Genomic DNA, 15,749 nt, shown 5'->3' on the forward strand with positions numbered 1-15,749 from the left:
GTGTGCGAATTGACCATGCGGCACTAAGTGTGCGAGTTTGACTATGTAGCACTAAGTGTGCGATTTGATTACGTAGCACTAAGTGTGCGAGTTGATTATATAGCACTGAGTGTGCGGACTCAATATACATTCGTGAATCATTATGGACACTACGTGTGCGACACTATTGAGTCGATCGCGGACAGCGGATCGGGTAAGTGTCTTGAGTACATGGCTAATAGGTGCTATGCTTATACTTGGTGTTGAGCTCGGTAAGTTTGAACCTATGTGACAAATATACTTGAAGTCACGTACATAAAATTTATCGTAGGATGGGTGAAAGGCCGTTTAGTCGTTTGATTGTAACGAAAATAAATCGATTTATGAAAATGCTTCAATGTCCTATTGATGAGTATATGGAATGTGAATGCATGAATTGATATGAAATTGAATCGATAGGTTGGAGGAACTATGGTATGGTTCGGTATGGATGGAGTAAATTGTCTCGTTCCATTTTGTTTCCTCTTGTGATAATGTTATTGATGGATGGTAGTGCATTGCTTATGACTTACTGAGTTATAAACTCACTCGGTGTTTCCTTGTCACCCATTATAGGTTGCTTGGACTCATCTATTTTTGCGGGGTCAGGCCGTCATCGAAGTCATCACACCGGATAGCAAGTTTTGGTACTTTCTTCTTAGTTGGCTTAGAAGAACATTTTGGCATGTATAAGCTATTACGTTGTGTTTGAACTTTGGCATGTAAACTTTAAGCCATGCGAAAATGGCACGAATGTTCGATTGAGTTGGATCAAGGGTAGGCATGAAATGGACCTAGTTACTTTCGTAACAGATGCTGGCAGCAGCAGTGTCATGAGATTGAAAAATCACTAAAAATAGTAGGAGTGGAATTAATTGATGAATAAATTATGTAATCGAAGCTCGATGAGTCTGTTTTCATGAGGAAGTAACGAAAAGATCATATGGGCAGTATATTAAGAGATAATCAGATTTTTGTGGGATAGGGCCAGAACGGTTTCTGGATTCCCTGCTCCGACTTTGGAAATTCATTATAAATTAACCAGAGATAATTAGGGGTCGTACCATATATGTACAGATTCCTCCCTGAGTCTAGTTTTCATAGAAACAAACGGCATCAGTATTGAAGCCTCGTGCAGGGAGATATCCAAGTCGTAATGGGCAAAGGTCAGTGTAGTCGACCCCTGCAACATGGGAGAATTTGACTAATAAACTGTACTAATTGGCCCGACCAAAAATTCTAGAAAAAAATACATAGATTGGCACGTGAGTCTAATTTCTGGGAAAAATTACGAAACTGATTTTTGAGTTACGAAACTCAAGATATGATTTTTAGAACAACTAGTACACAGATTGGGCAGTGTCTGGAAAATAAATTTTATAAGGGGTTAAAGTCAGTTAACACCTCGTGTTCGACTCCGGTGTCGGTTTCGGGTTCGGGGTGTTACATTTGATTGGTATCAGAGCTATGGTTTAGCCGGTTCTAGGACTACCATAGCGCGTATGAGTCTAGCTATACATGCCGAATGTTAATGTTTAAATGTGTGATGACTTCTGATGGTTGAAATGTTTTTGTTTTGATAAGTAAATGGACCCCGGTGAAGAAAGAACCCTAGCGGATGACGTTGAGAGCATAGCGGCTGCTCCTGCACAAGGGACGCCGCCTGTTGAACCTCAGTCATCTGCGAATAATCAAGGTGAGGGGGCTAAACAAGCCTTCTTTACCATGATGAATGAGTGGGTCGCGCAATATGCCCGAACCAACCCGGCTGTCCAACAATTCCCAAATTTGAATAATCCACCCCAAGATCCTGTAATGCCATCAGTCGCTGATCCTGTGAGGCTGAGTAAGCCACCTGTAGACTTGATTAGGAAGCGTGGGGCCGAGGAGTTCAAGGCCATAGTAACTGATGATGCCGAAAGGGCCGAGTTCTGGCTTGATAACACCATTCGGGTGTTTGATGAATTGTCATGCACACCCGACGAATGTCTAAAATGTGCTGTATCTTTGTTGCGAGACTCAGCCTACTATTGGTGGAGGACCTTGATTTCCATAGTCCCGAACGAGCGAGTAACTTGGGACTTCTTTCAAACGGAATTCCGAAAGAAATTTATTAGCCAACGGTTCATTGATCAGAACCGTAAGGAGTTCTTGGAACTCAAGCAAGGCCGTATGACTGTATCTGAATACGAACATGAATTCGTAAGACTTAGTAGGTATGCCCGGGAGTGTGTAGCTGATGAGGTTGCTATGTGCAAAAGATTCGAGGAAGGATTGAATGAAGATTTAAAGCTACTAATGGGTATTTTGGAAATAAAAGAATTCGTAACACTAGTCGAACGAGCCTGCAAGGCGGAAGAACTTGGAAAGGAGAAGAGGAAGGCTGAATTTGAAGCTAGAGATTATCGTAAAAGATCGACGGGTAAAGCTCCGTTCTCAGCTGTAAAGAAGTTCAGGGAGGACATTAATAAGTCGAGGGCGACTGCGGGAATTTCCATCAGGGCAAGACCATCGATGGGCTCCCGAGCTACTTCGGTAGCTAGTGTGGGCAATAATCGTCACGAGAAACCTGAATGTCCCCAATGTGGAAGACGACACCTAGGTGAATGTTGGGGCAAGTCTACTAGCAGGGCCTGTTACGGATGCGGTTCGAAGGACCACTTCATTAGAGATTGCACGGAGCTGGATGAGAAGAATAAGATTCAAGGTGCAAGACCTAGTGGAGTGACATCTAGAGGTAGACCACCGAGAATTTTAGGAGGCAGGGGTGGTAGTCAGAGGGGGGCCTCTGATACGGCCGATCGAGCATAGAACCGTACTCCTGCTAGAGCATATGCCATTCGCGCACGAGAGGAGGCATCCTCCCCCGACGTCATCACTGGTACCTTCACTCTCTTTGATACTAATGTGATTGCATTGATTGACCCTGGCTCTACTCATTCATATGTATGCGAAACCTTAGCATCCAGTAAGACTCTACCTGTTGAGTCTACTGAGCTAGTAATTCGAGTGTCAAACCCTTTGGGTCAATGCGTACTTGTTGATAAAGTGTGTAAGAGATGCCCTCTAATAATCCGAGAATCCTGTTTTCCGGCCGATTTGATGCTTTTGCCGTTCGACGAGTTTGATGTTATTCTCGGTTTGGATTGGTTAACAGCACATGATGCGGTTGTGAATTGCAAAAGCAAGACTATCGATTTGAGGTGCGCAAATAACGAAATAATCCGAGTTGAGTCTGCGGACTTAAGGGGTTGCCAGCTGTAATATGAGCAATGTTGGCCCAAAAATATGTAAGGAAAGGGTGCGAAGCATACCTCGCGTATGTACTTGATGACAAGGAGTTAGAAAAGAAACCCGAATCGGTGCCGGTGGTTTGTGAATACCCGGATGTTTTTCCTGAAGAGTTACCGGGTTTACCACCTGTTCGGGAGGTAGAGTTTGGTATTGAGCTTGTACCTGGGACTATGCCGATTTCGATAGCTCCGTATCGTATGGCACCAACCGAGTTAAAAGAGTTAAAATCTCAGTTGCAAGAATTGACGGATAGAGGTTTTGCTCGACCAAGTTTCTCACCTTGGGGTGCACCAGTATTGTTTGCGAAAAAGAAGGACGGAACCATGAGGTTGTGCATTGACTATCGTCAACTGAATAAAGTGACGATAAAGAATAAATATCCGTTACCGCGTATTGATGATTTGTTTGATCAATTAAAGGGAGCATCAGTGTTTTCAAAGATAGATTTGAGATCAGGTTATTATCAGTTGCGGATTCGAGATTCGGACGTACCCAAAACTACTTTCAGAACGAGGTACGGTCACTACGAGTTCTTGGTGATGCCGTTCGGGCTCACTAATGCCCCTGCAGTATTTATGGATTTGATGAATCGGATCTTCAGACCATATTTGGATCGGTTCGTAGTTGTGTTCATTGATGACATCTTGGTCTATTCAAGAGATGAGATCGAACATACTGAACACTTGAGATTAGTGTTGCAAATTTTGCGGGATAAGCAGTTATATGCGAAGTTCAGTAAGTGTGAGTTCTGGTTAAGAGAGGTTAGCTTCTTGGGTCATGTGGTATCCGCATCGGGTATTCGCGTTGACCCGAACAAAATCTCAGCCATACTTAACTGGAAACCTCCGAGAAATATTACTGAGGTTCGGAGCTTTTTGGGACTCGCCGGTTATTACCGACGATTTGTCAAAGGTTTCTTGATGATAGCCACACCAATGAGGAAGCTACTTCAAAAGGATGTTAAGTTCGAATGGACGGAGAAATGTCAGAAAAGCTTCGATCAACTGAAAACTCATTTGACTGAAGCTCCAATTTTGGTGCAACCCGAATCGGGTAAAGAGTTTGTCATTTATAGTGACGCATCCCTACTTGGGTTGGGTTGCGTATTGATGCAAGAAGGTCGAGTTGTGGCCTATGCGTCGAGACAATTGAAGCCACACGAGAGAAATTATCCGACCCATGATCTCGAACTAGCCGCCATTGTGTTTGCATTGAAAATATGGCGACATTATTTGTTTGGTGAGAAGTGCCATGTGTTTTCGGATCACAAAAGTCTCAAATATTTGATGACTCAACGAGACTTGAATCTGCGACAGAGACGTTGGCTTGAGTTGTTGAAAGATTACGAGCTTGTCATTGATTACCACCCGGGAAAGGCTAATGTGGTTGCGGACGCCTTAAGCCGGAAATCACTGTTTGCTTTGCGAGCGATGAATGTACACTTGTCTGTTCTACCTGACAATGTGTTAGTAGCTGAATTAAAAGCCAAACCATTATTGACTCATCAAATTCGTGAAGCTCAGAAAGTCGATGATGAATTGGTTGCAAAACGAGCTGAGTGTGTTCCGAACAAGGAATCGGAGTTTCAGATTGATGATGATGGTTGTTTGAGGTTTAGAAGTCGTTTGTGTGTTCCAAGGAATTCAGAACTCATTTCGATGATTCTGAACGAAGCCCATTGTAGCCGAATGTCAATTCACCCGGGGAGCACGAAAATGTACAACGACTTGAAACATCGGTTTTGGTGGCATGGTATGAAACGAGACATCTCCGACTTTGTTTCGAGATGTTTAATATGTCAACAACTGAAAGCGGAACATCAAGTGCCTTCAGGGTTACTTCAGCCGATCATGATACCCGAGTGGAAATGGGACCGAGTTACAATGGACTTTGTGTCCGGACTGCCATTGTCCGCAAGTAAGAAGGATGCGATTTGGGTTGTTGTTGATAGGCTGACTAAGTCGGCTCCCTTTATCCCCGTGCATACGGATCTTTCATTGGATAAACTAGCCGAATTGTATGTCTCTCAGATTGTGAGATTACATGGAGTACCTATTTCTATCGTGTCGGATAGAGATCCGAGATTCACCTCACGATTTTGGAAGAAATTGCAAGAAGCTTTGGGTACCAAGCTGCATTTTAGCACCGCTTTTCACCCCCAAACCGATGGTCAATCCGAGCGGATAATTCAGATACTTGAGGATATGTTGAGATGTTGCATCCTCGAGTTCAGTAGTTCATGGGAACGGTATTTACCTTTGATTGAATTCGCTTACAACGATAGTTTTCAATCAAGTATTAAGATGGCACCTTATGAGGCTTTGTACGGTCGTAAATGCCGTACGCCATTGTTTTGGACCGAGCTTGGTGAAAGTAAAATTTTCGGAGTTGATTTGATTAAAGATGCCGAACAAAAAGTAAAGGTAATCCGCGAAAGTCTGAAGGTAGCCACAGATCGTCAAAAATCGTATGCGGATTTAAAACGAAAGGACATTGAATATCAGGTGGGAGATAAAGTGTTTCTTAAAGTGTCACCTTGGAAGAAGGTACTCAGATTTGGCCGTAAAGGCAAGTTGAGCCCGAGATTCATTGGGCCGTACGAAATTTCTGAACGAGTGGGGCCGGTTGCATATAGATTGATTTTGCCCCCTGAACTTGAAAAGATTCACGACGTCTTTCATGTTTCGATGCTTCGGCGCTATAGATCTGATCCTTCGCACATAATTAGTCCGTCGGAGGTTGAAATTCAGGCTGATATGAGTTATGAAGAAGAGCTGATGCGTATCCTAGCTCGTGAAGTGAAGGGGTTGCGAAACAAAAGGGTTCCGTTAGTAAAGGTGTTATGGCTCAAACACGGGATCGAGGAAGCTACTTGGGAAACCGAGAGCTCGATGAAAGAACGATACCCAAACCTATTTACCGGTAAGATTTTCGGGGACGAAAATTTCCTGAGTGGGGAGAGTTGTAACAGCCCAAAATTGACCCTAGTTGGGGAGTGGTTTCGGGACCGCTAAACCGAGTCACCGAAAGGTTTGAATGTGATGTTTATTGTCTAGAATATGTAATCATGAATGTGTGAAAATTTCAAGCTTCGATTTAGTCGATTGCATGTGAATTTAGTCAATAGGACTTATATGAGAAAATTTTAAAATGTGATAGGTCAATGCATGAGGACCTATTAGTGCATGTGGAAGAAAAAGGGGACTTGCATGTCAAATTCCCCCTCCCTAATATGTAGTGGCCGGCCATGCTATGGGTGGAAACATGTTGGGAACATGTTGGCCTAGTGAGGTATGTAGGATAAAATATAATAAGAAGTATGGGGAATAAAGAAATGGAAAAAGGAAAGGATGTGTGTAATTGTTTCTTCCCCTCCCCATTGCCGTGAAAGTAAGAAAGAAAACAAAGAAAAAAAAAGTGTCCATCTTTCTTCATTTCCCCTTGGCCGAATGTTCTAAGGAAGAAAGAAAAACAAGTTGTGTTCTTTGGTTCTTCATGGCCGAATTGAAAGGAAGAAGAAGGGAGTGAAGCAATCGGTCATCTTAGGTCACTATTAAGGTAAGGAAGTTTGTACTAGCTTTTGAAATTTTAGTTGATATTGAGTGAGTTATCAAGTGATTTTTGTAAACCATGTTGAAATTTAGATTTTGGGGGTGAGTATGGTTTTCGGCTATAAAAGATTAATAAGGGTGATGATTGTGTTTCATGCTAAACTTAGATGAATAATGGTAGTTGCTCACATCTTGATATCTATGAGTTCCTTTCTTGGTTCTACCATAGACCCCCAAAGTATATGTTTATTGGGTGTTGTTGGAGGTTTATGATAGAAGCTAATGAGTGAGAGTTTGATAGGTACCATGAGGTTAAACTTCATGAGATTGTAAGCTTGTAAGTTGGATGATGAAATTCATGCTTTGTGAAGGTAAAAGGAGTAGAAGGAGCATTCGGCCATGAAGAAAAAAAAGAGAGCAAAGGGGGAAATTTATGATGAATTAAGTGTTAAATGGAATGAAAATGATATTATATGGGGGTATGTATATTCGGCCATATGAGTAAATATATAGATGATGTTAAATTTGATTATGTATAATGGGCATTAAGATGTGGAACATAAGAAATGTAGTATATGTGGATCTACATGATGTTATAGTTGACATTGTGCATATACACATGCATTCGGCCATCTAATTGAGTATGAAGGTGGTGTTAAATCTAATTGTGATGCCCATTCCGAAGTATATATATACATATATATATACATAAGTATGCCATTCGTGATGTTACCTTTAATTATGTGTGTAATCGACTAAATGGGTAATTAGTGTGGATGGTTGCCGAATATACAAACATACATATGCATGTGTAATTGAATTATGAATGTTTAACAAGATGGTTAAACTAGTGAATTATTGATTAAGCTCAAGGAGCTAAAGGAGGAGAATCAAGCAAAGGCAAAGAAAAGATCACTGAGTAGCCGAGTTGGAACCGTCTTACCCAACACAAGGTAAGTCATTAAGCATGTAGTTGGTATTATTTCAAATGGTCATAATGTTTATGTATTGATGCTGAATGGAATGAATAAATATACATATATATATATGTATGTACGTATGTGATGATGAAATTGTTGAATGAAAAGAAAAGAGGTAAGATGTACTGAGTTGTTGATCTCGGCACTAAACGTGCGGATATAACCATTTATGACCATGAGATTGGCGCTAAGTGCGTGGGATTAAATTGTACAGCACTAAGTGTGCGATTTGACTATGTTGCACTAAGTGTGCGAAATGAATATGATGCACTAAGTGTGCGAATTGACCATGCGGCACTAAGTGTGCGAGTTTGACTATGTAGCACTAAGTGTGCGATTTGATTACGTAGCACTAAGTGTGCGAGTTGATTATATAGCACTGAGTGTGCGGACTCAATATACATTCGTGAATCATTATGGACACTACGTGTGCGACACTATTGAGTCGATCGCGGACAGCGGATCGGGTAAGTGTCTTGAGTACATGGCTAATAGGTGCTATGCTTATACTTGGTGTTGAGCTCGGTAAGTTTGAACCTATGTGACAAATATACTTGAAGTCACGTACATAAAATTTATCGTAGGATGGGTGAAAGGCCGTTTAGTCGTTTGGTTGTAACGAAAATAAATCGATTTATGAAAATGCTTCAATGTCCTATTGATGAGTATATGGAATGTGAATGCATGAATTGATATGAAATTGAATCGATAGGTTGGAGGAACTATGGTATGGTTCGGTATGGATGGAGTAAATTGTCTCGTTCCATTTTGTTTCCTCTTGTGATAATGTTATTGATGGATGGTAGTGCATTGCTTATGACTTACTGAGTTATAAACTCACTCGGTGTTTCCTTGTCACCCATTATAGGTTGCTTGGACTCATCTATTTTTGCGGGGTCAGGCCGTCATCGAAGTCATCACACCGGATAGCAAGTTTTGGTACTTTCTTCTTAGTTGGCTTAGAAGAACATTTTGGCATGTATAAGCTATTACGTTGTGTTTGAACTTTGGCATGTAAACTTTAAGCCATGCGAAAATGGCACGAATGTTCGATTGAGTTGGATCAAGGGTAGGCATGAAATGGACCTAGTTACTTTCGTAACAGATGCTGGCAGCAGCAGTGTCATGAGATTGAAAAATCACTAAAAATAGTAGGAGTGGAATTAATTGATGAATAAATTATGTAATCGAAGCTCGATGAGTCTGTTTTAATGAGGAAGTAACGAAAAGATCATATGGGCAGTATATTAAGAGATAATCAGATTTTTGTGGGACAGGGCCAGAACGGTTTCTGGATTCCCTGCTTCGACTTTGGAAATTAATTATAAATTAACCAGAGATAATTAGGGGTCGTACCATATATGTACAGATTCCTCTCTGAGTCTAGTTTTCATAGAAACAAACGGCATCAGTATTGAAGCCCCGTGCAGGGAGATATGCAAGTCGTAATGGGCAAAGGTCAGTGTAGTCGACCCCTGCAACATGGGAGACTTTGACTAATAAACTGTACTAATTGGCCCAACCAAAAATTCTAGAAAAAAATACATAGATGGGCACGTGAGTCTAGTTTCTGGGAAAAATTACGAAACTGATTTTTAAGTTACGAAACTCAAGATATGATTTTTAAAACGACTAGTACACAGATTGGGTAGTGTCTGGAAAATAAATTTTATAAGGGGTTAAAGTCAGTTAACACCTCGTGTTCGACTCCGGTGTCGGTTTCGGGTTCGGGGTGTTACAAAAATACTATAGCTATAGTCATACCTTTTAGTCCCAATTCATTCATTAAGCATATATGACATTTATCATGGCCATTACCAACAAGCAACCACCAACCACATCATAAAGCATAAACACATTTCATGCATGCATAAATAATTAGGGTTACAACCCGAGAAGCAAATATAAGCTACATCTCATGGCCTTATACAAAATGAATCATAATACCATCATAAGTCAACTCATTTGGCTAATCAATATGACACATAACAAAATGAACAAGTCCTCTATACATGCCATACTCAAAATGTTGAGACTAACTATACCCAAATATCCAATTGATAGTGTGATCGAGTCTCCGACGTCCCTCGATCCCTGAGCTAGCTTGGCGACACTATAAAAGATGGAAAGGAAGGGGGTAAGCACTAAAGCATAGTAAGTTCATATGCAAATAACATGTTATCTAAACAAGTATTTAACATACATTTAACATAATGAACATAAATTTCTATTTCATCAAATTACTTAAACTTACTCATCACATAAACAACCTTGTCATAAGTTCATCACATACCAAGGCATTACTCATGAGTTCGGTATACATAACTATATCAATTCATAACATTATTTCTTACTCATTCTTCTCATTGACTTACCCAATTGTTCTTCTGTCAAGTTACTCGATAATTTACTCGTTGAACACTCAGAATACTATTGGATACACGGAAGGCTCACACATAAATGCCACATACGTAGCTAAAGCTACCTCATATAACATAACACATAAAAGCTCATTCTCGAGCTACTCACGGGTTTACTCACATAAGTTTTCAGTCAGGACATAGCTAAACGGGCTGCTCACACAAGCTGTCAGGTATCTACAACAAAGGCCGGACTACCCAGCCACCGGTAGGACGTACAAGACCAGCACCCAGAACCACATAAACATATATCACATATCTCATGAGTTCTTAAATCACATGGTTCCTAGTGACATGTCACTTGTAACCTAAACTATTCCTAAGGTTCAAACAGGATTCTTTGCTACCACATATCTGTCAAGCTTGCTCGTAGTAATCTCAATATCCATAATACCAATCACTTACTCATGGAGCAATCAAAACATAACTCATAATAGCATCAAAGAATTTGAATTCACATAATACTCAAGCATCGAAAATATAACATAACATCACATTATTTCTTTATGAACTTACCTCGGTACAAAATGATGAAAACGAGCCTATTCTTTGTAAACCTTATTTTTCCCCCGATCAAGACCCGAATCACTTTTTTCTTGATCTATAATGCCAAATTTAACTTGTTTAATACATACATTGTTTGAATCGACCCATAACACATAATTTAGTGAAATACCTTTTTACCCCGAACTTTTCACTTATTTATAAATTGGTCATTAGGCTTGTAAAACAAAATGCATGCATTTTCTTTGTTATCCAAGCTTAGACGATTCATATTCCTACTCCTAGCAACCCACATTTTTCTTTATGTCACATATTTATTACCCATTTTACAACTTTTAGAAATAGGTCATTTTTAAGTGTTTTCATGCAAAAATCACTTTGTAAAAGATGTTTATCACACATCAAACTTTCATATTCTGCCATTCAACATCAAAATACATGCATGTCATACATGGGTAAATTTTTGAACATAAACCCTACTTCAAAATAAAGGTAGAAATGGATAGATCATGCTTCAAGGATTTCAAAAATGTAAAGAACATTAAAAACTTGTTTGGAGGTACTTACAATCAAGCCTGAAAAGTTGAAAAACCCTAGCTATGGAGACCACCTAAATTTCGGCACTTAGGGAAGAAGATGGACATGAATTTTGCTTCTTTTTCCCTTTTTATTCTTTTAATTACTAAATGACCAAAATACCTTTAAGGCTTTTCTTTCAAACTTTTCCTATTCATGCCCATTTTTGTCCAAAATTTCAAAACTTGGTCAAATTTCTATTTAAGGACCTCTAATTAATAATCCATATCAATTTCATGCTAAACAATTCTAGAACTCAAGTTTTACAACTTATTCAATTTAGTCCCTAACTTCAAATTGGACACTTTAGGCATAAAATTTCTTTATGAAAATTTCACACAAACATGCAATCATATCATGGATCATCAAATAATCATAAAATAATTATTTCTACTTTGGATTTGTGGTCTCAAAACCACAGTTTTGACTAAACCCTAATTCAGGATGTTACAAGTACATGCCAAAGTCGAGTTGTATCTAAGCTGGGAATTGTGCAAAAATATAGGCCCAAAAATTGGGCTTAGGCAATAAAAAGGCCCGTTTAGAAAATTGGGTTGGGCCTTGGGTAAGGTTTTTTTGGCCTGAGCTCGGTACAACCCGAATTTTCAATAAAAATATCCCTTGCTACTTTTGCTGTTGTTTTTCCATGTTTTACTGTTAGTTTCCCACTTTTTCTCACTGTTTTTCTACCATTTAACTATTATGTTGCTACTATTTTGTAGTTAATGTTTGGATATTGCATAACACTTGTTTTATTGTTAATTTTGCTACTATTTTAGAGGCATTTGCTTGTCAAGTTGCACTTATCTTAATGTTATATAACTATAAATATTTTTTAATTTATTTTCAATTTGTTAGGAAACATTTATTTTAATATTTTTAATGTATTTGATGTATCATATTTTTTAAAAATAAGATTGTATAAAAATAAAAAAATTAATACGAGTTAGGCCGGATCTTGTTTTTAGTATTTTTTATCCGAACTAGGCTTAAACAAAAATTTAAATTCTTTTTTCGGGCCGAGTTGAATCCAACATTCAAATCTAAAATTTTATTAGGACTCGATTCAAATCTGGCTTGACCCATAAACAATTCTATTTAGAATAAACCCTTTAAATATGGATGAAAGAGTTATCGAATTCACTTATGGCAACAAATTTATTTTATTATTTTTACTAGCTTTTTGGAATGAGCCATGTATATCTTTAATGATCCAATCATCTATGCGCAATTAATAAGCCTAACACAGATGTTATAAAAGACTCAGTAGGACTAAGACTACTCAACTTTTATATTTCCGAACAAGTGCCCAAATTATTCCAACCTTTTCATATATAGTTACAAAAATAGAAATTGAAAAACTAGCAAGCAAGATCAGGATAAGATAGAAACTAATATTAGTTTAATGAAGGTTTCGGATGCGATATAATAGAAAATTCACTATGTAATCTAGATAATTAAATATTTATCAAAAATATTTTATAATAATTAAATAAGATAGATACAACTAAGAGGAAAGAGGCTGATATGCTCGATTTAATACAGTTAAAGATACACCAACATGGCCTTGCCCTATCAACCACCAACAATTTCATGTAACTGAAGCCCGACTTGATTCGACGCCTATAACTCACACAAATGCATGGCCATATGCATATGTTAGGGTGAATAATTTAAAATTTTAATATTAATTATATTAATTTAACTTATAAAATCTTATTATATTAATTTAAAATCGATTTAAGTGAATAGTTTGACTGGTTAATCAGCTTAGTAATTGTGAAATTAAATTATAATTAATATATAATATATTTAACGTAATTCTTAAATAAGTTTATAATTTATTATTATTAAAAATAAAGAGAATATTAAAAAACGTATTTAAACTCACATATCTTAAAATATTATAACAATTATGATGCCAACCAAACTATTACTTAATATTATAATATAAATAATATAATATATATTCAAATTATTACCTATTATGTTTTGTTTTTCATACAAAATAAATATATTGTATTATATTAGTTGTATATGTATTGCCATTTCAATTATAATACAAGAACAACCACAATCATTGAAATCAAAGGCTATATAAAGCCTTACCCCTGGCTTAATTTCCTCATACTTCAACTTAAATCATCTCATTACTTCCCTCGTTTATTTGGGTATGCAAGACCTCCAAGTTCTTTTTTCTGTCTTTTTTTCTGTTTTATATTGGTTTTATCTAAATGTTAGATTGATGTTGTGCAGAAGCATGTCTTCACCATTTTGGATTCTTTTGCTGGGTTTTTTGTTTATGGCCTCTGGAACACTGGCAACTCCACCTAGAAGGCCAATAGCAGTTCCATTCGGGAGGAACTATGTGCCTACATGGGCTTTTGATCACATTAAGTACTACAATGGAGGCTCCGAGATTGAGCTTTACCTTGACAAATATACTGGTACTGGTTTCCAGTCAAAAGGATCCTACTTGTTCGGACATTTTAATATGCAAATAAAGCTAGTTCCTGGAGACTCTGCTGGAACTGTTACTGCCTTCTATGTGAGTATAATTGTTGCCCCATTGCTGGATCGATACAACCTAACTCCCAACAAGTAAAGCTTAAAATTTGTTTAATTGATCTCTTGCATTGCAGTTATCTTCTCAAAATTCGGAGCATGACGAGATAGATTTTGAGTTCTTGGGGAACAGAACGGGCCAGCCATACATTTTACAGACAAATGTGTTCACTGGAGGAAAGGGTGACAGAGAACAGAGGATTTATCTTTGGTTTGACCCAGCAACAGCCTACCGTTCCTACTCTGTGCTCTGGAACTCCTATCAGATTGTGTTAGTCTCTCATTTCTTACTCATCTAATTTCAACTTTTGGTGATCTTTCAGGGTGTTTTTTTTTTATCTTTGGTTATCATTAAATACTTTAGAGTGGTTGACATACTTCTATGACCTTTAATGGGACTCGACAAAGCTTTCAACTTGAAAGTAATTTTTTAAAATCATTTCTAAACTAATATTTCAATACGTGTGGACAGATTCTTTGTCGACGACGTACCAATAAGAGTGTTCAAGAACTGCAAAGATTTGGGAGTGAGATTCCCATTCAACCAGCCAATGAAGATATACTCGAGCCTGTGGAATGCGGATGACTGGGCCACTAGGGGTGGACTGGAGAAGACCAATTGGTCCAAAGCCCCATTTATAGCTTCCTACAAGGGCTTCCACATTGACGGGTGCGAATCGTCGGTGGAAGCCAAGTTCTGTGCCACCCAGGGGAAGCGGTGGTGGGATCAAAAGGAGTTCCAGGACCTTGATTCTTATCAATGGAGGAGGCTCGCCTGGGTTCGCAACAAGTTCACCATCTACAACTATTGTAGTGATAGGGTCAGATTCCCCACCATACATCCCGAGTGCAAGAGGGATAGGGACATCTAATATTTAATATCAGTAAAAACTCATGTCCACAATCAACATTTTATATCCCTTATCGCCAGTACTATAACATATAAATATGTATAAGGTCGACCCTGTTATGGTCGACTTTTTTATTTCTTCCGAGCCTCATCATTTGGAGGCCTTCAATTCCATTTTCATGTAATTTATTTCAATTATTTGTTATCATGGCAATGATAATATTAAGTTTATACTATTTTTGTGTGTACGATGAATTAATTTATCAATATTCAATAATTATTATAATATTTTTATTTATTTTGAAGAGAATTTTTTTTTTATAATTACAATATATGCATTAGATATTGAACTCAAAATCTTATTGTGGAATATAAGAATCTTACCACTAGCTTAAAAAATTGTTGACATAAAGTATATTATTTAAATCTATATAATTAATTTAATGTTATACAAAGTAATAAATCTGTCCATATTTTGTTTGATGCGTCTCTTCTCAACAGCTAGTCGTGGAAGCTTTTAAACGTAAGCTCTTTGGCCGAACTTTTCATTCGCTTTCCATCTAGTGTTAAATATTTATTTTGGCTTTTCTATAAGACATAAAAGTAAAGGTCAATTGACTAAACATTCCATTGTAAAATGTAATATCATTTTATTTAGAAAAAGTCCAAACATCATAAATAATAGCTGTAAGTCCAAAAAATTATGAAAAAGGATCTGTTGAATTTTGGAATAAAACAAGTCTTACATGATAATATGATTTAAGATATGAAAGATGAGATATGTCAACTATTATGATTTTGTTTTTGAGATTTATTGACTTGAAAATATTTTTCAAGTATTCATGTGAATTTCTGTTTAATCACAAATACAAGTTTGGATTTACATGATATATGCAGGGTAAATTTTTCTATATGATTTTGAATACACATATGCATGACTTGTTTTGGTGTTTTGTCTATGCCAAAATTATGAATACATGTGCTAGTTAAT

The 15,749-nt window shown here is 37.7% G+C and overlaps 1 protein-coding gene across 1 annotated transcript; it reads left to right on the top strand.

Moving 5' to 3' along the window:
- Positions 1 to 13,414: 13,414 nt before the first annotated feature.
- LOC107924509 (probable xyloglucan endotransglucosylase/hydrolase protein B) lies at positions 13,415 to 15,056 on the top strand. The gene is made up of 4 exons (XM_016854999.2): positions 13,415 to 13,514; positions 13,600 to 13,891; positions 13,986 to 14,179; positions 14,381 to 15,056. Exons 2-4 carry the CDS (start codon positions 13,604 to 13,606, stop codon positions 14,778 to 14,780), a joined length of 882 nt encoding a protein of 293 aa, XP_016710488.1. The 5' UTR covers positions 13,415 to 13,514; positions 13,600 to 13,603; the 3' UTR covers positions 14,781 to 15,056.
- The last annotated feature ends 693 nt before the right edge of the window (positions 15,057 to 15,749 follow it).

The sequence above is a fragment of the Gossypium hirsutum genome, chromosome A12 (genome assembly GCF_007990345.1).
Source record: "Gossypium hirsutum isolate 1008001.06 chromosome A12, Gossypium_hirsutum_v2.1, whole genome shotgun sequence".
NCBI classification, from domain to species: Eukaryota; Viridiplantae; Streptophyta; class Magnoliopsida; order Malvales; family Malvaceae; genus Gossypium; species Gossypium hirsutum.

Bases quoted from the DNA above. Each gene is read 5' to 3' on its own strand.
- LOC107924509 (XM_016854999.2), top strand. From the start codon at position 13,604: ATGTCTTCACCATTTTGGATTCTTTTGCTGGGTTTTTTGTTTATGGCC. The intron at 13,892-13,985 runs GTGAGTATAATT...CTTGCATTGCAG, and splicing joins GAACTGTTACTGCCTTCTAT to TTATCTTCTCAAAATTCGGA. The intron at 14,180-14,380 runs GTTAGTCTCTCA...ACGTGTGGACAG, and splicing joins TGGAACTCCTATCAGATTGT to ATTCTTTGTCGACGACGTAC.